The sequence below is a fragment of the Zerene cesonia genome, chromosome 15 (assembly GCF_012273895.1).
Source record: "Zerene cesonia ecotype Mississippi chromosome 15, Zerene_cesonia_1.1, whole genome shotgun sequence".
NCBI classification, from domain to species: domain Eukaryota; kingdom Metazoa; phylum Arthropoda; class Insecta; order Lepidoptera; family Pieridae; genus Zerene; species Zerene cesonia.
The window spans coordinates 990,436-1,017,171 of NC_052116.1; the positions used below are offsets into that span (position 1 = coordinate 990,436).

The 26,736-nt window shown below is 33.6% G+C and overlaps 1 protein-coding gene across 3 annotated transcripts in view; it reads right to left on the minus strand.

The window, feature by feature from the left end:
* Positions 1–11,522: 11,522 nt before the first annotated feature.
* Positions 11,523–26,736, minus strand: part of LOC119832228 (guanine nucleotide-binding protein subunit gamma-e) — a 32,533-nt gene continuing 17,319 nt past the window's right edge. For all 3 annotated transcript variants that reach the window (XM_038355881.1, XM_038355882.1, XM_038355880.1), the window contains exons 3-4: positions 26,072–26,194; positions 11,523–14,158 (exon numbers count right to left, since the gene is read on the minus strand). In XM_038355881.1, the coding sequence (XP_038211809.1) occupies positions 14,053–14,158; positions 26,072–26,184 (219 nt within the window). In that variant the 5' untranslated portion in view covers positions 26,185–26,194 and the 3' untranslated portion in view covers positions 11,523–14,052. The remainder of the gene's footprint in view (positions 14,159–26,071; positions 26,195–26,736) is intronic.

Sequence of the window (26,736 nt, forward strand, 5' to 3'; positions counted from 1 at the left end):
GATATTTATGGAGATTTGGTCTCTGCAACAGTGTGGCTCTTTAGAAATAAAAGACTTTTAAACGGATTTTACGCGATTTATATATATGCATTATATTATTAACCCGACATTTCGAACACTTTACAGCGAGCGTGGTCACGGGGAGTGTGTCTCCCTCGTTTAAAAGTGTTTAATTTCTAAATACTCGCGTAAAATCAAACACAAGAAAATACTAGTGTGGCTCTTGTTAAGAGAAAAGAGATAAGAAAAGGGTTGATGAAGGGAAGAGAGATATGGACTGATAACAGTGAGGAAAGGGAAATGGCTCTCCGGCTACACTGCTCATCAAACGAAACACAGTAGCATTCATATGCTACTACTAGCTGCGCCCCGCGGTTTCACCCGCATAAGGCCGTAATCCCGTAGAAATATCGGGATAAAACATTACCTATATGTTATTCCAGTTGACCAGCTATCTACGTACCAAATTTCATAGCAATCGGTTCAGTAGATTTTGCGTGAAAGAGTAACAAACACACGCACATCTTTACAAACTTTCGCATTAAAAATATTAGTAGGGGTAGGATTTAACGACGATCGATCGATATGGGTGGATTATGGGTGGAGTGGTGGTGGATTATGGGTGTGATACTTCCCCTTATACAAACTGGCTAAATACCTGCCTAAGCGAACTGCACTTCCACATTACGTTATTAAATAACAAAACTGTTATATATAAAAATACATTGTTGATGTAACATTCAATAAATAATATGGAATATATGACATTTATCGCATTCACAGTCTGTAAATGTTTTCATTTGTTAGTTTAGCCGCAACACATACACTTCTGAACATATTCAAGCGTCAACACGACTTTGTAACCTATATACAGGGAGAATAGATCGTCCCGCGACAATGTCTTTTAAACAAATATGAAATGTTTTAATGAAAAATAATAATTTGTTTAATTTACAAAAAATACGCATGTAACTAAAAAGATTTCGGATAAACAATAAAGTATGAAATTTTTATACGTCAACAATGCTTTTCGATATTGTCACAATAATATTTATCTTTGGAATTGAATCGAATTACTTCGGTTTGCAAAGAAGCTATCGAATTACTTCCACTTTTTCTGTATTAAGCATGTATAAGGGCAATCGCCGCCATTTTAACTCTTTTTGCTTGTCATGATGATTCTTCTATATAGAAGAAGAATAGAGGATTGTTATAAAATGCCTACGAATATTATAAATGCGAAAATAAACCTGCCTGTCTGTCCCTCCTTTACACCTAACCCACAGAAACGATTTGGATCAAATTTAGGACAATAGATTATAGTATGACTATCAACACAGACAACATAATAGTATACTCTATCCTATAGATTTATAAATTATTTATTGTATAAAATATCGATTGGTTTATATAGCTCTTAGTATTTTCTTGTGTTTGATTTTACATGAGTATTATACATTTAGACATTAAAAACTATATACTCTTATGTATAGCTCTTTCTTATGTCTAGTATATAAATATTATTTACTGTGACCACATGTAAAAAATCATGATTCAAACTCAGTTATAATTAACTCAATAATAATAATAAATATGTCTCGAGTAGTCTACTGATATGATATCTAATGTAGAATTTTCCAACAACAAGTATTGAACTTTATTCGTTATCGAATCGTCGAGTAATTATTTTCTTACTAGACGGGGGTTTTACCCGCTTCAGGTGTAAAATAAATTTATTGGAGCTAAGAGAAGCGACGTCTTTGATGTATGGTAATATTAGCTGCGCCCCGCGGTTTCATCCGCGTAAGTCCGTATCCCGTAGGAGTATCGGGATAAAAAGTTGCATATATACTATTCCAGTTGTCTAGCTGTCTACGTACCAAATTTCATCGCAATCGCTTCAGTAATTTTTGCGTGAAAGAGCAACAAACACACACATCCTTACAAACTTTCGCATTTATTATATTAGGAGGATAGGATTCAGGGTCGATTGTGATTACAGCAAGTTCCTATAGAATTGAGATATTTGACCGTGCTTATAATTTTTGACGTGACAACGTCTTAAATTAGGTTGCGGCTCGGAGGCACTCATGAAAAAGTGTAACGCCCGGTAACGTTACGATGAGTCACCGAACTATGATCGGTCCGCCGCGCGCGCAGCACTAGAGAATTAGGCGCATTGAATAGGCGCGTGCTTGTGTCTCTGTCTCTGTCTTTTTAGTAAACAAAATATATTTTCTATAGTTAAAATTTGTGCAATTCTTATTTTCATTCAATTCCTTGTTCCTATTGTGCAATTTAATAATATTCATATCAATAAATATTCTACCGAGAAAAAGACGTTGTCACGTAAAATCTTCGCCCGTAAAACCGACTTTACAGGCAACCATTTTTTTTTAGCGGCTGTGGCCTATTCGCTATATCACTTTCGTAAAGTTGGTCTGCTGCGACGTTTGAGAGAGACATACTGTTTTAGATTTAACAACATTAAATGAAATATTAAACATTTGAGAAAGTAAAAATTAGAACTAAAGCCTGTATGATGAATAAATCGCGTTTAAAATCCGTTAAAAACTAATGTATAATACTTGTGTAAAATCAAGAAAATACTCCAGTTTATTACGAGCAATACTGTTTTAAAAAGGAAATATAATATTACTTTTAACCGTTCAAAACAAATTTGCGAATTCAAGATATGAAGTGAAGGTTTCAATTCAGGAATTGGTAATACGCAACCCATATCAAGTGGGGTTGAACTGTCAACAGTCATTACGGAGGTAGCGTGTACATACATACATAGCTTTCGGGTTGAGAGGCCAGGTTATTTATCAATCTTTAATTGAAATTGAGGTGGATTCGCTAAATGTTAATAAAATTGTTTCATTGGCTCTTTTTAATCGGGTTCAATTAGCTACCAGAAAAAAATATTGATTTTAATAGTAACGAACCCACAATAAATCAATTCAAACATTATATTGTTGTAATTTTATATTATTGTTAATTTCATTTGTTTTTAAAGCAACTAAAACATTATATAAAAAGTGTTAGAGCTTAGTAGATAACTCCATAAGTTCTAAACCGATTTTTTCTTTGATCTACCAATCTGTATCAAATTATAAAGTTACGGTTATTTTGAAGAAAAGCAATTTATTTAATCTATACGAATATTATAAGCAGAGCATATAAAGAGTTTGTTAGTTTGTTTGAACGCACTAATCTTAGGACTAATCTTCCAATTTGAAAAATTCTTTAAGTTTTAGATAGCCTATTTATTGAGGACGGCTATTATATAGGCTATATTATATGTACCACGGGCGAAGCTGGGCGGACCTATAGTCCAATATAATATGCTCTTCGTACAATATCCACGACACGTTTTTCATTATTTTGATCTATTTAAATGGGATTTTATCGATAATTGAATATGGAGATGATTTTTATTCTGAATACTTGAATCATTCTATAAAGTACAGATTAATACAACTATTATACAGATACTACAATACAGATTAAAATAACGTTAAGTGTGAAGCATTTCTTTTCGTGTCTACTGATGAAACTTTAAAAAGAAGAAAGCTGCTTTTTACATACATCCATCGCAAAAATCACGCGTTTCAAGTAATTAGCCCTAATCACATAAACACAACATTTTCCCCACCCAAAACCCAATAGTTTAACCCAAGGGATTGAAGCTAGCAACCCGGGCGCTACAAATATCTCACACATCCCACAAAACAAGGAATTTCGACCCTTTGCTCTCTTAATGGACCCAGCTATAATAGAAGGATGTTTTTTGCTGGGTCACTGTGACCCACGGCGAGTGAGTTCGACTTAATGGAACTGGCGTGAAAGTTTAGCGGGGGTTTAAAAGGGAGTGAGGAAGGAGTTTTGGGTGCATATAGGAGTGATGCCTCTTTTCATGGGTATGTTATATCTAGCTTTAATAAAATGTTTTAACAATTTTTTTATTTTATACGGGAAAATAAATGTGAGGAATTCCGAGTTGAGAGTAGACTTTCAAATGATATGGGTGAATTGAATAGCTGAATATCTCATTGTATCGTTTTTTTAATGACAAATAAAAATGTGTTATAAATTCAAATTACAAAGTTAGTTTAAGGGTTCAGCTACATTGTCTGTACCTATATCCATAACAGTGAATACATAAAAAAGACTAAAAGAAACACATAAATGCATGTTAGGTATAGTAATATTATTATCAAACATTATTCTTTTCTTATTTAATATTATGTTTTAAATGTATTCTATATGGTGTACATTACATAATTTTTCGTTTTTTCATTCATTCATTATGATCAGCAGGTTTCAGTAAGCTGACTACTAATAATCTATTAAAGAAATGTGTTTTAGCTTATATTATTATTAAATATTCGCCCGTGGCTTCAGACGCGTAATCATATGCAATTCCCTTGAGAAGAGCTAGCTCTAAAGGTAATTTTCACTAGTTATATCACGGTAAAAAGAGCTCTGAACTATTTGTAAAATCATTTCATTATACTGCTCTGTTACAACGCGAAAGGAAGACAAACAAACAAACAAACACCTTCGCCTTTATTAGTACGGAAGTGGGGATTAAACATCACACATATGAAAGTCATCAAAACATCCTATAAACACGACACAGTACACACACATATAACTTCAGTACTAAATCTTATATTCTTCAGCCGGCTTGACAGTGGGCAATTATTTCAGCCTTGGGGTGGGATAGCTGAGTAAATTTACACTGGACCCTAATTAATGAGGTGAGAACGGGTGCTGTTAGATTGTGAGGAAACGATGGTTAAGTTAAAGGCGGATACTAAGGCGAAAACCGTGAAAATTACTATCAAAACTTATCTGAGATAAGTATATTTTTATGATCCTTAGACTTACAAAGACGTGTCTTGTAAGCCCAATGTATGTATTTAGTATTTTATCCTACTAATATTATGAATGCGAAAGTTTGTGAGGATGGATGTATGTGTGTGTGTTTGTTACTCTTTCAAGCAAAAACTACTGAACCGATTGCAATGAAATTTACTTATTTTATTTATTTTGGTACGTAGATTTGACTGGACACATAGGCATGTTTTATCCCGATATTACTACAGGATACAGACTTACATGGGTGAAACCGCGGGGCGCAGCTAGTATATTGTATAATGGAGTTATCTTTTTAAATTGACTGACAGTCATACTCTGTTGTTCAGGCCGCAAGTCGTACTATAACCGTCGCCACTGAAATCAGTGATACAGAAACTCTCTCTGTAATTTACACTGATGTGGGGACCATTTTGGTATCATGACTTATGTTTACATCTTAAAATTGTTCGGTTTTTTACTCAATTTATTCCTGTTTTGAGTTTTGGTACCAAATAAGAGTATGTCTATATCTATGTCTGAGTTTAAGTGATAAGTTTTTATCTAGATGATGTTGAGGTATTGTACCAGGCCTATGAGCATGTATACTACTACGAATGTGAATGTTAAATGTACTAAATATATCCTTATCTCATACAACTTTATACAAAAAACTGAGAAAAACCAACGATGAGTTGCGCACAAAAAAACACAATTATTTTTGTGATTCATACATATTATGATTAAAATACAGTTAACAACGCTGAGAATAAATCATCAGAAAGACCAAATTTTAATATGAAAAAGTATACAGAGAACATTGAAATATGATGATCGTTAATTCATCTGCATGCAGGTCTAGATCATGCTAAAATGCCTTTTTATTTTTCTCACCTGTAAATCGAAGATGTGTTACAACTAAGTTCATTATTTTATTATCTAACGAATTTTCTCTCTCTCCAATATTTGCTGCCGTGGGCACAAACCTCCATTACCCCTATGGCACCGCGCTGTCCAGTATAAATGCAGCGCTATATTCGCAGCGGTATCGAAACTTAAAGAGTGTTTTGAATGTTTAAATACATTCAAAACACATTTTATTTGATTTAAAGCGCTTTATTATAAATAAAAAATCCGCCCAAACCCGCCAACGGCATACGTCTCTTGAAGTCACATTTCCCTTGAGAAAGATAAATTTTTTGCATCTGCAAATATAATTTTGTCGAAGGTACTAATGATTACATGGTGTTATGGTTTTTGTTTAAATTTAATTGGAGAACAATAAGTCTGCTTATTCTACTAATATGCTTATCGTATTTATATTTGATAATAACGAAAAATAAAAAAACTAGCAAGCATTAATGTTAGTATCAACTAGAATCTCTCACTCGCTTTTTTAATCGTAGCGCTCCTAATCAGGATCCTAGATTTGATAACTGTACAAATTTTGAATTGTACTATGGACTTATAGAGGTCACATAAATAGGTATATATGTGCCATAATTGCCTAAGATTACATACTAATAATATATGAAGCTAAAAAGCGTGATATAATCGCTACAGCTTATACAAAACACGTCTAACCAGAGTTTATCCAGGAACGAATTAGACATTCAATTTGAAACTACAATGAGAATTAAAGTTTGTTTTATAATAGATTATCGGGTATGAACTTTATCTACTTACTGCGTAATTAATGAGCTGAAGGATTGTCTATTTTGCCTTCGCATAATTAAAGAGGAAAGTCTTCGAACAGGGTGGCTGGTTATTCCTTTGCGTAAAGTTTCGAAGTGCTTTATTAAGGTTGCTCAAGGGCTGAATGTGAAAGAGGTAAGTAAAGGTTTGTAATTACATCGAAGTTTGATGATGAAGAATGCCTAGGTTCAATGTTCAATAGAATAAAAATCAATTATACAGGGTTCTCGTTGAACAGATGTAATAAACACGTTTCACGTCCTATTGAAGTTAATGTAGCAGCTGCACCGGCCGGACTATGTGGTTTTTTGAGAGATTTTTGAATGTTATTTTAATCCAAGCGCAAACAAATCCAACAAAGTTAACATTGTTAAATTCTTTCAGTGGTATTTGAGTAAAATGTGTGTAATATAGATAGAGAATTCTCTATCTATATTACACACATTTATATATACACAATATAATTATATTATCACTAACGATCCGCCCCGACTTCGCCTGTGGAACATATATATCTTATAGCGTTCCTCAATAAATGGGCTATCTAACACTGAAAGAAATTTTCAAATCGGACCAGTATTTCCTGAGATTAGTGCGTTCATACAAACAAACTCTTCAGCTTTATAATATTAGATAGATATTAAAAGGTTTACCCCATTCTTTGTTTCCTATACCTAAGTTTTGTTATCAGCTGCCGACAATTCTAAGTGTTGTATTGGCGTTGAGAACAACGTTTTGGGTAGTTGCCAAATCCTCGTACAACCAAGCCAATGATTCAAACGGGCAATATGTCATTTAGCTACGAGGAATAATGGACTCTACTGCTTGCAAATAATAAGCAAAATTAAACTGCGGGGCGAGGCTGGATTATGGCTTTATATTTATTGCTAAGTTGACAGTTCCGTTTTCCAAAATAAATATTGAGAATGGAGGAAATATCGCGCCTGATACTTTTGTTTCGGCAAAGATGAGTCTATACATATGGAGTATAATTACGGATAGGCGAGTGAATAATAATAAATAATGCGTACTGGCCGACGAAGCGTGGGACGTCCACTCACGAGATGGACAGATGACCTGGTCCGAGTGGCGGGGAACCACTGGATGCAGAACGCCAGTGACCGGTCTAGGTGAAAATCCTTGAGGGAGGCCTTTGTCCAGCAGTGGACGTCCCATGGCTGAAACGACGAGTGAATAATATATGTAAATAAATAAATGTCAGGTGTAACCCACAGATTTTTAGATGACAAGTATTTGAATTACACAGGCATTTTATTCATCTCGCAAATAAGGTACTTACCATCTATTTGCCATATTTTCATAAGCTCATAAAGGGGATTCCAATACTTTTCTGTTGGTTAACGGAGGCTCGTAAAATGGGATCCATAACCCAATTCCACGGTAGACTTGCATGAATAGGCTTTCGGGGATTTCGTAAAAGATCCTGAACCCTGAATTCGGGTGTCGTACACACCGAAATGGGGTATTATTAAACATTATGTGTTACGGGTGAGATTTTTTGTGAGGGCGAGGCTAAATAGTGCTGTAGATACCTACAATACTACTTTGTGACGCGGTGAATATCTCATTTCTATGGTAATTTCAAATTAAATCTCATCATTTTGTGTCTATCCCTATGTCATTAGATCTTATATATGCTTAAATTTTGCACAAAGGATTTTAATGGGGTTTTTTAAATAGATAGAGTGATTCAAGTGCCGCGGGCAATATGTATTTAGATATATATTATACTAATTCCGAATTTTCTGTAATCCTCAAGAAACATGATGTTATTTGTAAAGGTTAAAATCAGATTTAGTTTACTAGAACTCTTTCGGTTCGATCTGCTTATAAAATTATTTGTGTTTTTTCGATTCGAAATATTATCTACAAATACAAATTGGAATTTTGTAATTCCTCCTGAAGATTTTCTGGAAATCTTCGATTGAAGTTTTCTTTCTTTTCAAAACAATGGAATGTTTTTTGATTATATTATATTGAGACATTTTTTATGAAGTATTAACAGAACTTCCCTTCAGGTGGCAATAAAAATCCCCCCTGTATTTTGCTTACTGACTCTACTTAACTGTCCCAATGTCCTATTAATTCGATAAATGCGAGAGTTAATAAATGTGGATGCATCTGCTAATATATGTTTGTTACTCTTTCATGCGCAAGCCGCTTATCGATTTTTGATGATACTTGGTGATATATCTTATGTTCCAGAACAACACATGAGTTACTGAAATACACACCTACTCCGCAAGTTCATCCGCGGGTCAAGCCGCGCGTCACAGCTAGTGCCTACATTTACCTTGGTTAATAAATATGATCTGAGATAGTTTCACACCAAATAAATCACTATTGCACTATAGTATCATACATAGAAATGTGAAATTTTATAGCAGATGCTGATATATTTTCAGTACTAAAATAGTCAAGTTGTAATTATTTGTTATATCAGCCACGAATAGTTTAGTTACCATCAATAAGAAGTTAGAGTAGGGTTGTCGATAATTCATTAGATATTACATTAACTATAATTACTATTTACACTACTGTAATGTAATAGATTTACGCTATCACACTTCACACTAATATCTTAGGTGAATGTAAAAGCTTGTTTGTTTGATGCTTGTGCGTCAATCACGCTGAAACTACTGAACGGATTTTGATGAAATTTGGTATACAGATAGGAAATCAGCTCACTTGAGTGATAGGATACTTTTAATCCCGATTAGAAACTCGCTTGGGATAAAACAGCAATCTCGATATCCGGGCGGAGCCGAGACGAGTGTCTAGTAACTAATAAATAAAAGAATAATGTTAGTAAGAAATTAGTAAAAAAGGACAATAATATATAAGTGTATGTTTAATACATTTGTTACGCTCAAAGATTGAAGTCGATGAGGTAATAAGTCCACAATACGTTGTAGTCACAGCTATAGAGCTATAATGAGAAATTCGTGTTGTGGCTCCAATGAAAATACTCACGCGTTGTGGCAATGAAGAAAAGCCATGAAGCGGTCTGAACCTTCATTGATTTACCATATCTCCGTGAGCTCACATTCGTACGTATACGCCAGTCCCAAGTGTAGAATGACATTTGCAAAAGAAAAAATCGTCTATGAGGCGGAAATCAAACTCGCATTTTTGGCAGGTTCATGAGCTTAAAACACATTAAAAATAAACAATAACCTTCTTAGTATTTCCATATAAAATCTAACTTTTTATTATTTTAAGTTGGCAACCCTATTCTCAAAATAGCCAACTCAATCGGCCTATCAGTATAGATCAGTGGGATGTTTATCTCTCCTGGGTTTAATATAACGGCATATAAGATACTGTTGAATGCTGAGTTCCGATAGCTATCTCCATGAAGGAGTATAACCACATTGAAAATTGATAAAATAGCTAATGGCATCCAATTCTTACTAATATTCAAAACGTCATTGAAATTTTGCGCTCCTGCTTGTTTATAAAAATATTCGATTCTTTGTAAGTTTGGTAGCAATAATAAACTCAAACTTTGCTTTATCGATTTTGTAAACTTATCATCTTCAGAAAGCATACCTATGTGTGTAAAATGTTTTGTTTTTTATAATATTTTGTCGTAATACCTTTTTCGAAGGAAACCACGGAACTGATGAAAAATATGTCACATTCTCCATTAGTATGCGTAATTGAGGAAAATTGCACCACTTTGGGAAAATATGCTTTTTTCTGTTACGCCATTAGTTTCAGGCGTAGTGTGAGGCAATATTTTCATTTTCTCAAATGCAAATGCCTATGAGAAGAAGATTCTCCCGTTCAGTTGATAATTGATCTAACCCTGAAAATACTGATGATCTTACCTTATTCCAATAGTTGCGCAATTCAATTGAGTTAGACATATTCGTCAAAATTAAGCCTAAATTGAATTTTGGCTTAATTTATTTCATTATAAATATAGACTTTCAAAAGTAGAAAGTAGTTTACGAAAAGAAAATTAATGTATAACAACATATTTTAACTTCTTAATTTTTATAAACTCATAATAATCTATGCTTCAAACACACTGTATCAAGTTTAACCATATTCATCAACAAAGAAATTTCTTAAGAACCATATAAAAACTGAACTCCTCTCGGTAATTATCTGTCGAAGTCTTGCATCAAACATTGTCACAATGTCTGAATGATTGAGTTTGTTCCTTGGAACAATACCTGATCGTGACTTCACATTAAGTCGTATATTATGGAAATTGAGTTTCCATCTGCGCGAGTTGAGTCACGTCCTCACCGCACCCTCACTGTAAGATACTTGCAACTTCTATATGTACACGTAGACATTGTATTTCTATGCATTTCTGGTTACCTATCGTGTATCATTGTTATTTCAATGTATTTATCAGATACGGATATCCATTAAGTTTGTTAGGAAATCATTTCTACCTATGACAGGTATGAAAGTATATGCTTATATCCTACTAATATTATAAATGCGAAAGTTTGTTGCGAAAGGATGTGTGTGTTTGTTGCTCTTTCACGCAAAATCCACTGAACCGATTGCAATGAAATTTGGTACGTACACAGCTGGACAACTGGAATAACATATAGGCAACTTTTTATCCCGATATTCCAACGGGATACGGACTTACGTGGGTGAAACCGCGGGGCGCAGCTAGTATTGATATAAACTCAAGAAATGCTAGATTAAGCAATGCTTAAATCGTTTATTTGTAAATTTGAATACTCATTCAATTAAAGGATTGAATCCTATCGCAAGTATCCACTTAAAGCGTTTCAATTAAACAGCGTAAACAGGTTTGTTTCGCACGATTGTATTGTTCTGAGTTGAATGGCTATCCAATTTCCGTACATATCAAGCATTATTATTATTATCGATTGTTACCAATGATCCTTTGTTCCTTTTCGTAGAAAATTCAGACTTATAGAACACCAGGTTGAAATAAAACAAAACGATGCAGTTTTTATTATATTTCAGTGATTACTGATTACATAATATTAATAACATATAATACCTTAGTCTATTGATTCTAAAAAAATCATTTCCAATATCACCTTACCTAGTTATTAAATTTTTGAATAATCCGTTAAAATTACTGACTGAGTTATTCATTATAAGTAGTTAAATGGAAATTGAAGTCGTCCTCATGACGCTTGGCTATTAGGGACAGACAGTACCCCTCAAAACTCACGACGAATCTTTGGTATCATCAAACTTAACTAAATAAAACAGGATTTAAACACAATTCAAGATAAATTAACAACATAAATAAAGCTGGAAGCCTTGAAAACGTCTCGATTGAAACAAAAATAAATAACGTAATTGGAAACTTTGTCACCGCTCTCGCGAAATCCCCTAAATTTATGAAATACATTTTAAACGAACGCGTTTTATTTCATTTTAATTATGTCTACGGCTAATTCTCTGAATTGCAACCTTTATCGTATAAGTTAACAAACAACTTTGATTCATTTCTTATATTAATTATAGTTACAGCTACGAATAACTCTAAACTTCTAAGCTTATCATTATGGAGCTAGAAGGACAGATGAAATGCAAACATAGAGAAGAGAAGAATGCAATCAGATACATAAGATGGTCTACGGAATGCGTACGTATAAAGAATTGACTCGGGTTCCTCGTGATGCAAACATCTAAACAATAATTAATGATTAAATATTTATTGTCGGTATTAGCAAAATTTATTCTGACTCTAATGATGAAGCATCTAAACAAATGGATATTACTCACAGCCAGAATGATTTTTCATAGTTCATGTCTAGATATGGTAGGGAGGAAGGTATTTTTTATTATATAAGTTTTAAAGGTTACATTTTAACTTTAATCTAATTTACCTACAGTGCGTAAGTTTATGCATTCTCTATTTAATTAAAGATAGGATTGTAATCCTTTTAATGGAATGTTACATTACTTCTACTTGAAATAATTGCTCCAAATTTTTTGATATCTGGTGTGCATTCAGTCACGAGTGATCAAAAAATTACGAGAGCATCAAATCCGATTTATCTTAGATATAATTTAGAAGAAGTTTATTTTGGAAACTACGATAGCTCATTTTAGTGAAACGCGTGACTTAGGTAATTTATTTCGATTTAAATTTTGAATTAACTCTATACTAATCAAGTGCTAGATTTAAAATTGTATTTGATAGTAGTTTTTAACATCTAAATTTTAATGTTTGGGATAGAACTGATTTCAAATCATATGAAATGGTAAATTAGGTCGAATTGAACGGCCATAAGATTAAGGATATATATAGAAATATAGGAGCATAGAAGATAGATCGCTAAGAGAATTAGAAGCTTTACTAGATAATGGCACTGCGGAATGTACCTGTCTTCATAAAAAATTATCCTAAGTCGGCTTATAATTAGACTGATTTGATTAAGATTATGTCGCATTTATTTATGAGTTACCTTAAGTTTAATATTTAACTCGACTACGTTTAACATTTCCTCATTTAACACCTCTTCTACTTCGTATTTATTGCCGATATCTACTTTAAATTCCTCAACAGCTTGCTTAATTCCGTGATTAGGCAAATAGATGGTAAGTTGTGATGTGCGATTATACCCTATATATATTAAATGAATAATTATTCAAAAAAACAATGTCTTTTAAATACAAAGATTCATGAGCTCAATGAATCTTCACATTTAATTTTACTCTCCTATTTAGTTGCGGTGGCAAAGTTTCTAGTGGAGACGATAAAAATACAATAGTTTCGAACTGAGCGAAGTTTTACAATCGAGTTCCAACTAAGTTAGTTCGGACTAGAATCCATAACGATTGCACGCAAATTTCATAGAGGAAGTTGCTGTTTGCGTGAAGAGGAATGGATTCTTGGAAGGTCAATTCAACAAAAGTTTATTCGTACGTTCTCGAAGCTTCCACGCTGTTTAAATTAAAATCTCATCTCGTAACATAAAACATTGGTTGTCAATATACGTTATAATAAAATTTACAATTTACGCATCCAACGTTGATCGTTCCCTTCTATTCGGCTTTACCAAACTTTCTATCTCTAGAAATACAAAATTTAACGTATTTACAATCATTTTAATCCGTTTAAAAACACTCATAAGTACATTCTTGCGTCGCGCACAGTCAAAATGTACATTCTTTACATTATAGAATAAGGACTAGATTATACTGGTGAACATAATGATCAGATGATGCTTATCTTAGGTATTCTACGTTGACCGTTGGACTCATCCACTACGTTTCTATTTAACCGTATATTGTCTGGCAGTTTCATAGATTGGATATCATTTATATTTCTTCATGCTGGTTTATATAAATTGATTTATATATCGCGTTTTATTCGGAGTTCTTGCGGATTAGATGCTACAAGTGTCACTTTTCGATGACAATTTTATATTACCAGACGCGTTGTTCGAATAGGTGCCAAACAGTATGATTTAGAATTTATTTGTTTTTACTTATATTTGCTTTTATGGATTTTTACATGATGATACATTTTCCTTTCTCAGCCCAAGGGTTGTTTTTCTTGTCCGGGGCGTGTATGAGAGGATCGTTCTTTTCATTTTCCTCTACGTACTCCCGCATCCTGCAACAAATGAAACGTGTGGGTTAATGTTCAAATATTCTCATTCCCAGCATTATTTCAGCTTCACTGGTATTACACGAAAATGTATTGGGGTGGTTTAATTTCGGTAACGTAATGTGTACTTTATAATTTGATTTCGTTGAATTTATCAATGAGGTCTTTAGAAATTTAATGTATTAGATTGTATTTTAATGACGTGCTCGTGCTAGTAAGAATAATATTGTGTGGTGGTACGTGTTTCATACGGTGAGAGGGGAGCCGCAGGTCTATTTTCTTTTCCTCACTCTTCCCAGTCCATTTATCCTTTCCCGTCTTCAACCCTTTCCTTACCCCTTACCCCATAAAAGCATATGCAAATTATCATGGGCGGTGGTGATCACTTACCATCAGATAAACCACAAATTCTGTTGCCTGTTTTTACATAAATAATAAATTTAGCTTAAAAAATAAAAAATACGCTTTAATAATAGAATAAACTTAATTGTCTCACTCGCTCTTTAACAAAATAAACACAAAGAAATTAATCCCGGCGATCCTAATCATGATAATAAGATGAAATTATTGTATTGTCGCCAAGCCTTGATTGTACAAACTTTAAATTATAACTTAAACTTTAAAAATCTATCCTATTAAAATAGGTCAAAATCGAAAAAAAGATCGAATCGAATCGAAACATATATACATACAACTAATATGAGCGTGTTGAAATATGAAAATACTTATTAATTAAAAATTAGATCACCTTTTTTATTACATGTATATCAATAAACTAAACTAGAATAATAAATTTCATAATATCCAGTCAAATTAAGCCCACTACTAAAGCTTTTATTATCTTATGTAGTTCTGATAGATCGTTTGAGCTGCTCCAGTAAACACTTTTACACAATTAGAAATTAAAAACTTTTTAACGGATTTTAAACGCGATTTATTCATTATATTATGAACCCGACGTTTCGAACACTTTACAGCGAGCGTGGTCACGGGGTGATAATGAATAAATCGCGTTTAAAATCCGTTAAAAAAAATTTAATTTCTAAATGTACAATACTCGCTTAAAATCAAACACACTCTTACACAATGTTATGATATTCTTATATTCATATGTTTCAATTAGGAGAAGGATGAGTTATAGCCCGTGGTACGGTCCGTTTTAACTTTCAGGAATGTTTAGTTTTCGTACTGTTTATGAAAATGCATCTATTGATTATTGAAGACTACGATTTCATTATGATCTTTTTGATTAGCTTGAAAGTAGTAAGTTTATGATCACGTGTTTGTATTTGTACTTATAAAACTTGTATTTGTACTTACTTACAAAAAGTTTTTAAAATAATAGTAATGTAATTGGTTAAATGACCATGTTTTTTTGGAAATAAATAATAAAATAAGTTTATTTCTCAACCATATGCACACATACAAACAAAACGTTGGTCCCGTACTAGATATTAATCTGTATACAGGAATTTTTCATAATCATGATTTACACGTGTTTCTCTCAAATCGCTTTTCTTTGTTTAAACAATATGTGACATATACATAACATAATATAATACATAACATGAAGTTTTTTGCCCAAATTTTAATACATTACAAGCAGACATTTCCCTCAAATACATTGTCATTCCTATCCTTATCTCTTAGCCCTTCAAGAGTGGGAAGCACTTTCTCAGAGGCTCTAGGTAGCTCTGCGAATATTCATGGGTGGTGGTGACCAATTAGCATCAGTCGAAACACAAGCTCAGTTGTCAACGACGTCTTAAATAAAATAAATAAAAAAAAACTTACAATACGTCACTAAACATTTTCATTTATTACGCTTATCTATATTTTATTAGATAACGTATAATTTATCAAAACATTTAACATCCGAATTTATGTTACGTACATACAATCAATTCTCGCGTCATTTGAGTGATTAATATTCCATATCGTTTTGTTTGTCTTTCTATCGCAATATTTGCAGATTAAAATTTATGCGCTTCCGATTATGTTATCCATTTTAATTTGAAAATGTTACGTATTATTAATGTGAAAGATTCATAAACTGTTTCCATATTTTGAAAAATATTTAACAACAAAATAAAGTATTTATGTAACCTAGCTTTTGCGCGCGGCTTCGCACAGATCGGTGTGGTCTAATAGATGTTATTATACACATAAACCATCCTCTGGAATCACTCTACCTATTAATATAAACCCCATCAATCCGTTGCGCAGTTGTAAATATTTAAGCATACATAGGGACATAGGGACTGACAGAGGAAGCGATTTTGTTTTATACTATGTAGTGATTACACCTCGATATTTTAATTTCATTTCACGTGTATACTATTATTATAAATTTAAAGAGTTTGTTTGATCGCGCTTTCCACGTTTTCAATTGTATTTCTTTATGTATTATGTATATTACTTGTATTTATTTTCAAACGACTTCAAATAAGAAGGTTATCAAAGCGACAGAACTTCGACTGGCTGAATTTGATGATCCCGTGTGATCTCATCACATTTGGTTTAGTTCTGACAATGCAGTTAATATTTTTGCAATGTTTTGTTAAAAATGCTTCTGTTTTGTCGTATCAAAGAAATGTTTCGTGCATTCTATATTTCTAATATTATTGTTATTGTCCTCCAAGCAGTAATGGATACAGTATCATCAACGGGTATTGTGGAAGACGCCAGACATAATGGAACAATTAAATGAAATCCTATACTACGACTGGATCGTATTTGAGCTATTAAGAGCTACAGACATATCTAGTACATTCAATTATATAAATTTATTTTTGTTCCGTATTTATACGCGTTTAAACATGTTCTCTTGAATCTCAGTGCCGTGGGAAAGTAAAAATAAACTATAAAATTGATTTGAAAAAAGCAGCTACACAGTTTCTTGCCGGCTCTTCTCTGTAGAAACTGCTTTCCGAACCATAAATGTTACAACTATGGTATGACGATTCAAAAGTGCTTTTATGACAAGTCTAATTAAATAAATAAATGTTTGAGTTACAGTACATGTACATATGGATTTAGTAAAATCTAATGCAAATGTGATATGCGTAAACATGCTCGTTTGAAGAGGTAGGTCGGCAAACGTGGAAAAACTAAAGTTATGTATCGAGCATCGAGTACACTGATATTTCCTCAAAAGTTATGGAGAAACTCCTCCGCCTCCGAAATACCGCCATTATGGAGAAAACCCATGTAGAAAGCAAAAAGTAATTCCTGTAGCCCGTTTCCTTTTCCTCACCCTTCCTTGTCCATTTCATTACTCCCGTTGTCAATCTTTTCCTTATATATAGGGAATATAGGGGATTCCTATAAAACGGGCAGCGCATTCGCAAATATACTACCTCTTCGAATTTTCATTGGCAGTGGTGATCGCTTTCCATCAGGCGAACCACTAACCCATTTGCCCACTATGACATAAAAAAAGCCAATAGTTTTATGTTCTATTACATTTTTACTATTATTTTAATCCTAATAATTACTGGATAAACGTGGATGGCAATGTAAATAAACATAAATTCGCTAAATACCTACTTCATATAGAAATTGGATTGTCAAAGGCTCTTATATGGGTTTGCAATATGATATGTTTTAAGGCAATTAGCTGCCAGCCCAGTTATACTGCCATATATCATACGAGTATATTATGTCTTTAGCTTACATAGAGAGAGCAAAACAAAATTTAACCCATATTAATGGTATAAAACACTTGTGGCTAAGGGGTGAGGACCCTCGGACTTAAAATCGATATATCGGGGTCTCGAGACCAAGCAAGCGTGCAAGAAATAAATTGAATTTTCAATCTATCTGCGCATGCTGATAACATCACCACTGCACAAAACAGTGAACATCGTGAGAAAACCGGCACGTCCAGGAAAAAAATTCGCCATGGATGACTGTGTCCCAGCAGTGGGAACTTGTATGGGCTGATGACGAATGGTAGAATAGCCTAGTGGTCTTTAAGGTGTATTTGTGATATAAAACCGAAGAAGAGAGCCAATATAAAATAATTCTGGTACCTTACAAATTCTTAATAATTATTTGATTATATTCCTATTTGAACTAAAACTATATAAAATTATAGCTTCATACAATTGTACATAGTTTCTATAAAGCAAGCCTTGATTGGCTTAAAAATATTAGCTTCGAAGACTGAAATATCTCGAAAGATGATAAATTAATATATAATATTTACTTCTGTTTAAATAAACATGGCACTTACCTAAATGTTTATAATTAGCTGGTATTTTGCTACCCTAACTATTAAATCCAGCTATCAGGTGACTACTCATACTTTCCATATTTTTAAAATATATATATATATATATATTCCTAAATGGTATCATATTCATATAAATTGCTTTAAATCTCAGAACAAATTTTTAAAACTAATTACGACACTAGATACCAGCATTTTCTAGCATAGTTTTAAAGAAGAGGAAGACTCGACATCTCTGAAGACAACTAAACTTAATAGCCTCATTTGTCCCAAACAAATGCACAAGTAGAAAAAAATCGCAAAATGTATTGGATTTATATAATACCCCTGTTTGTCTTGGGACCATTGTGGGACTGAATTATTCATGACTACTCTGGAAAAGGCTGGAGCTCTTAATAAAATTACTAGCATGATATATCTTACCGTTTTTAGATTGCGTCTCGTAAGGAATAGCAACCGTGTTGTGGTTTTAGTATGAACTTGGAAAAACACAAGATGTGGTAGCAAGGGAAGTTTTATTCGTTGGGAACATTTAGGTCGCTTGTGGTACTTAAATGCTTGTAGGTTTTGGCTGTAATGTGAGCTAACACAATTTATATAAAGTGGCCTAGAAGTAAGATATCATTTTGTTCAGTGAGCTAAGAATGCGATGTTGATGTTAGTATAAATTTCGTTTTATACAAGCCATAGAATAATGTATAAATGTGCTTTAAATATTTAATTCCAATTAAATATTTCTAATTTATAAATGAACCATATTGTGGTTACTAAAAGCAGTTGTCTCCTCTTGGGATGGCTTAAGACATGGATGTTGGAATCATTGTAGCATGACTCTGGAATTAAGTGGATCCTTCTACGTCTTCATCGTTTTCGTGACCATCTCGGAGTTAATCCAGCCACATAAAGAAATAATATTCATTGACCTGGCTGTTTGTAAAGATAGAAAATGCCATTCTGCCTGACTAAAGGCATAGATCTTTGTTATATGTAAGAGCGGGCAAATGGATTTGTGGTTCGACTGATAGTAAGTGATCACTTCTATCCATAAACATTATTAGCAGAAGAACGGCCTCAACAAATGCATTGACCGCTTTTAATTAAAAAATTTAATTTAAAAGTGATGAAGAAAGTATTGACAATTTTTTTGCCATAGCGTTCAACTAAACTTAGGTGGAGGTTCACCTGGTGGTGAGCGATCACCACCATGTACATAATGATGATGAACATACGCAGAAGTAGGTGTGTGAAGGGATTGATGGCGGGAATAAAATAATAAACTGGGATGGGTGAACAAAAGGAAACGGGCCTCTGAAAATTTTTGCATACATACATGCGCGATTCAGTGAAATGTCGTTACAGGGAAAACACATAGTTCGTACTAAGGTTACCACTAAGCGAGTACCGATCGATAGACCTTAGACTGATTTAGCCACAAATTAGCGCCTTAGGTTGCAATTAGAATTGAGTTATACCCACTTAGGTACATATAAATTGTACAAAAGACCTTCATATAATGACAGGTGATATTCCGGACAAAATTATGTAAACTAGTGGATTTTAATTAGATGAATGCTTTTATTATAATTGTAAATATAATATAGTGGTAGTCACCACACTGAAGAGCTTTTTTTATTTTATTTAATAGCGAAGCAGACAAAGGAATAGTTGGACCATCAGATGTCTCCAACGCCGATTTTAAAACGCGAATCTTGTAATAAAACATCGAAGCCTGGTTACATAATAATTAATATAAAAAATATACTCCTTCACAATGTCAGAACTAAATGAAGTTGAAATGGGGGAAAATATTTTTTGGCAATGGGGCACCAGTTTTTAAATAGAAAAGAATGACAGTGATGAAAACAACACGCTAACGGCTGTACCAAATATAACAAATTTAAGAATTGTTATAAATCCGTTTCACGACGAACAAACAATAGAATGATATGCACGTGTATTACGATAAATCAGTCAAGTGCGAGGCGGACCGCACTACTTAGGGTTCCGCACAAACAAGCTAAACTACAGCAAAAAAATTGACCACCCATCTAAATTATGACAACACTATCCGTTGCTTTACCTCGATTTTTTATCTAATATCATCATCTTAGAAAATTTCATTCGCCTAATATCGGACTGACAGATAGACAGAAAAACAGGGCCAGAGACAAACAGACAGTCAGGCAGACAGACAAACAGATAGAGAGACTGAGAGAAAGACAGCGACAGTCTTATTAATAGGTTCGCGTTTCACATTTTTAATCACCTTTCTAAGGACTCTCGTAATTCAAATAAAAAACAAATATTGTTTATGAAACTATATCACGCAAACTCCAGCCCTGCAAAGACTATTTTAAAAGCTGTTATACCCATTAGCCTATTGTGTGATAAGTCACATGGACTGAAACGATAAAAATATAAAATCGATAGCTTCGTCTACGCGTATTACGTTTCTGTTAACAACATAATTCAATGTAGGTACACTATAACTCGAGTGGGGAGTTTTCATTTGCTGTTATCTAAAAAGTTTTCAATGCTTTTTGAGTAGCTTAGTATCTCCATATAGTCTAATTAAAAACTTCGTATGAAGTAGTATTTTCTTGTGTTTGATTTTACGCGAGTATTATACATTTAGAAATTAAAAACTTTTTAACGGATTTTAAACGCGATTTATTCAATTTATTACTAACCCGACGTTTCGAACACTTTACAGTCTCCCCGTGACCACGCTCGCTGTAAAGTGTTCGAAACGCCGGGTTAATAATATAATGAATAAATCGCGTTTTAAATTCGTATGAAGCATTAAAAATTTTTTTTCTTTATTCGAACCGCAAGGGAATGGAACATGGTTCCCGAGTCAATGATCCCTGACGGGTATAATCTGGGGTTCTTCAATGGTAGAGTGAACAGGTACCTCCTAGGGAAGCGCGCTCCATCTTAGACTACATATACGCTTACCAGCAGGTGAGATGGTAGTCAAGCGCTTCCCTATGATGTAAAAAAAAAAATAATATGTAACAAATAAGCAGAATTGATTTATGATTTTGTTCTGTGTAAATTTATAATCAAATCTTTTTAAATTGCTAGAAAGTTAAAGAATTAAAGCTATGAGGCAAAATATCTATAGAAATTAAAATTAAAACCATTTTTAGAGTGCTTGTTTTAGTGTTATTAAATCAATTTAATATAACTAATAATTTATTATAGCCTTATATAAAATTAGGTCTGTTAAAGTATTGTATGACGACTGAATTAATTTGAATGAAATTTTGTAGTGACAGTCTAAGTCCTGAGAAAGCGTTAAGATATTTGTATCCTGGTATGCCACGGGGGCAGGACCTATGCGGGTTGTCCCTGCGGGTTTTGTTTTGCAAAGTCGCGAGTGGGTATGCGCTATCTATCTATATATGTATAATAAATCTTTAGACCTGTAAATTCTGTACAAACAATATTGCTAGATCGATACCGAACCTTAAAATATAATAAAAACTCTGTCTGCTTCTTCACGCATAATGCAATTTCTACTGAACCGATTACGATAAAACTTGGTATAATCTTATACCATAACATCTTAACTATTTTTTATCCGGGAAAAAGTACAATAATAAAGTTACACACAGATAAGTTTCGAAACGATCTAGCAAATATTAAGCTTAGCTAGAAGAGCAGCTGATGTAATTATTTACTAGCTGCGCCCCGCGGTATCTCCCGCGTAAGTCCGTATCCCGTAGGAATATCGGGATAAAAAGTTGCCTATATGTTATTCCAGATGTCCAGCTGCCTACGTACCAAATTCCATTGCAATCGGTTCAGTAGTTTTTGCGTAAAAGAGTAACAAACAGACACACATCCTCACAAACTTTCGCATTTATAATATTAGTAGGATTAGATGTCATTGTTATGAACAATATTAATAATTAGTACATTTATTGCCTCAACAGGAAAATGTTCCGTTTCGATAACAACTCATATTATGTTAACAAAACTGTTTCGTGTTTTTATTACAAAACAATTAATGTGTTATGTTATTTACGTTAGTAACTATAAAAAAACTTTCTTTTTATATACAGTATAGAGCTGAAGAGTGTGTTTCTTTCTTTGTTTGTTTGAACGCTCTAATCTGAGGAACGGGTTCGAATTTAAAACGTTCTTTTTTATCTATTTATCAATTACATTGTTTTTAATATAAGCAAGTATAGTGTGATTATATATTTATATTGTTATTGCATTGCTGCACTATTTATTTAACCTTTTCAATTTTGTTATTAAAAATCATACTCATAAGTTGCGTGGTAGAGATCTTAGTACAAATAAGGCCGCTTTTTTAGCTAAATAAATATATGCCTATTTCTAGTCTATTTTTGGTTATTTTGTGTAATTTTACTATTTTAAGATTGATTGTATTATTATTATCTATACTAATATTATAAAGCTGAAGAGTTTGATTGTTTGAACGCATTAATCTCAGGAACTATTTACTACAAGTTTTTTTACTCAAACTCCAATACTTATTCATTCATAGTTTTTTTTTTTTTTTTTTTTTTTTTTTTTTTTTTTTTTTTTTTTTTTTTTATGTCATAGCGGGCAGCTGAGCTGGTGGTTCGCCTGATGGTAAGCGATCACCACCGCCCATAAACATTCGCAAAGGTAGTACCTCTGTAAATGCGCTGCCCGCTTTTATGGGGTAAAGGAAAAGGAAAGGATTAACGACTGGAAATAAGGAATGGACTAAGACGGGTGAGGAAAAGGAAACAGGCCTCCGGCTCCCCCACTCACCGTACGAAACATAGTAACTACTATTGGTTATTTGGTACTATTGGCCACCCCCGCTTTCGCCCGTAGTATGTTTTTTCTCTCCATATCGCTTTCAAGTGCCTAAACAAATCGTGAAAAAATAGCCGAATTTGTTGAGCCGTTATCGAGTTTTACGCTTAGCAACACATTTACCGAGTCACTTTTATTTATAAAGATTACAAGCATTCAATAAACACGTTTTAAAACTAATGTAGAATTTGATTAAATGTTAACCCTAGTTAATATTTCCTGAAAGAATATCTTTTAGGGATATAGATAACAAGTTGATAGCAATAAATCTGACACACAAAGATAATAGGAATATCCATGTTAATAAGTTGTCTTTGTTCGTAAAAATAAGTCATGGGCACATTTTTTATGTAAGAGTCGGTAAAAAATTTGGTGAGCCGCTGATCGTAAGCGCTACAGCCGCCCATGAACATTTGGAGAGGCGTAAGACAGACCTTAAGTCTCTACGGATTGCCAATTTTGGATTGGTAAGGTATTATGAAAGGACTAACTAAAGGTGCAAAGGAACGGACTGGGAAGGGTAAGGAAAAGGATATGGGCCTCCGGCTCCCCACTCACCGAACGAAGTAACAAGCTACTACTTCACGCCGGTCTTCTGTGGGGATGTGGTACTTTCCCGGGGCGAATTGGCCAATATTCGTGCCGAAGAATGCTAGACTCCCAAGGTAAAATATACATAACATAACTGAGATATTTATTTATTGTATTGCGATAGGATTATTCATAGAAATGTAAAAATAGGTCAAATTTGTTTGTTTATAGCGGATAATGTATCTACTTCTGAATTATTGCTTCATACATTCGTATAGTTCCTTGCAACAACATATAGTTTCTATCATAAATTTTCATTGCAATTCAAAGAGTCTAATATAGTATTAATGTTGTCGCTTGAGAACCACAGGACAGGTTTTTGGTATCATTATTTTGATATATTAGCAACTACAGAGTTTCTTGCCTCTATAGAAGCTGCTTTCGGAACCGGTGGTAAATGTTAAATTATAATCTGCTTTGACGATTCAAGGATTGAAGGAAGTCTAGTTGAATGAGTAGATGTTTTGAGTTTGATTTTGAATGTAATATTAATAGTTTGTATGCCATTTTATCGAAACGTTAATCCGATTTGGATTTAGTTCAATTCACATAGATGGAATTTTCCAGATGCGCCTATAAGAAAAACAAAACTTGAAGACATTAAAATAGGGGGTGAAACGAGGAGGACAGACTATGTATGCGATGGGCCTGGGGCAAATGACATCTTGAGGGTTGCGAGCAGCAATCGTGGGGTTCCGTGTGAGGCCCCACTGGAGGATTTTTTTTGCCATAGCATCAACGGAGATGGTGGTTCGCCTGATAGTAAGCGATCACCACCTCTCATGAGCATTCGCAGAAGTGCCTCTGTGAATGCGCTGCCCGCTTTTAAGGGCAATGGGATAAGGAAATGATTGACTACTGGAAAGAAGGAATGAACTAGGAAAGGTGAGGAAGAGGAAACGGATCTCTGGCTTCTGTACTGATTGTATGAAACACAGTGGCATGCTACTATGGACATGGAATCCCCGCAAGTGGAACTGCGCGCAGAGCTAGTCTAGATATGTACCAAAACACAGGAAATTTGTGTCCAATTTTTGTACATATATTCAACCGACCTCAAAAAAAGAGGTTCTCGAGTCGATGTTATTTTTGTATGTTATATCAGAACTATAGACTGGATGATTCTTATTTTATCTGAAAGCTGGTGACTTCAGAGCGGTCTCATTCTAACAATTTGAAGACCGTTGAGTTTGAGAGACTTACTGAGTTATGTTGAGACGGTTGAGATGTTCAAAAACTACTTTATTAAATTTAAAAATTCTTCAACCATTTGAAAGTTACGCTACTTACAGACATAAACTATGTATATTTTTTTATTAAATTATCCTAGTTCTGAGTGGAACTCTATGTCACAAACACGGTTTGTAGTTTTAGAATGATGAATTTATTTTTGACTCAATATCTTTTTCTCATTTGCTCTTGTAATATTTAATTAAACCAACATGGTCTAAATCTTGTAATAACATTTAATTTTAATACATTCCGTACATTCGCAGTTCACATAAAAATGTATTATGTTTACATTATAGAAAAATTAAATAAATCTCATTCTTAATTAAACTGGAGAGATGGTATGATGCATATATTAATTAACATATAAACGTAGGTACTTGGTTGTTTCATGGTACAAAAATTGAACTTTGTATAGAATATGTTAGCTAATTGAGCTATAAACTTAGTGAGGTAAAACCAGATGAAACCACAAGTGCTGCTAGGTCAGTCACCTTGTATAGAATTTAATTAGAGGAAGCTTCAAAAGCCCGTTTGGAGTGTTCCTGCCTTCCACGACTTGAATCGTAAAAGCTCTCGAATTCTATAAAATAACTACTTATAACACACATTAATTAATACACAGATGTTAATCGTATCTAACTGGTTTTTTATGGTAATTTATTTTATACTAGGTACAACATAACAATAGGCATATGGAGTGAATGAATTAATTAAAATTCATGACTGAAATCATTGTATTCGTTACAGCCTAGACACAGATTAGCATTTTAAAGGAATAAATTAACAAATTATTGTAAAACAAACACATTAAAAACACAAAAGAGACGTCCTTACGATGGTAAAAAACGTCCCGTGAACCCGTAAAAATCGGAGCAGCACATACAAACACGAAATTAAACCAAATGCGGTTGGAACAAGCACTATTGTCGACTGCACGCACCAACCACTCCCGGCCGAATGGCCCAATATGGCACATCACATTACGTCACCGCACAATTCAATTTTCAAAAAAGGAATGCTATTTTTTTTCTACTCACGCAGCAATGCTTTTCGATAGCGGCCAGCGTTCCATGGAGGCCTGGTACTTCATATTTTCGATCTGCTTTTTCAGTGCCTCTTTGTCCATGGTTGCGAGAATACTGGCATCCATCGCGCAGAATCTGTGGTATAAAACACCCACACACAGGTAAGTATCGTATTCATGCATTTGTTTCGCTGTGAGCGCAACGACGTACAGTGGGATAGGGAAGTGGAAATGTAACATTTTTGATGTTGGTAAAAAAGGATTTGGGTGTGATTCATGAACTTTAATGATAAAAGTGATGTATAATGTAATGGTCGGTGTAATAATTAGATAAGTCAAAGTTCAACATTTGGAGGGAATCCTTTTATTAAAACTGAAGACGTTGAATCAATTTGGCTATGAACTATGGACTTTCATATTACATTATACGGTTAATTCGATATTGAGGTTTTATCTTGTTCTATATTAAACATTGCGTAACTAAAAAAATATTCGTGTAAAATAGCGTTTCGTTGAGAATATATAGAAAGATAAATAGAACAAGAGATGTTCAACGGTTTCAACTTAACTGAACTAGTTTTAACTAATATACAATTTTGAGCATTCATTAATTCTTAGTTTATACGGAAACATATGTATTGGTTCTTATACCTTTTGCTGCTAATAATACTTATTTTG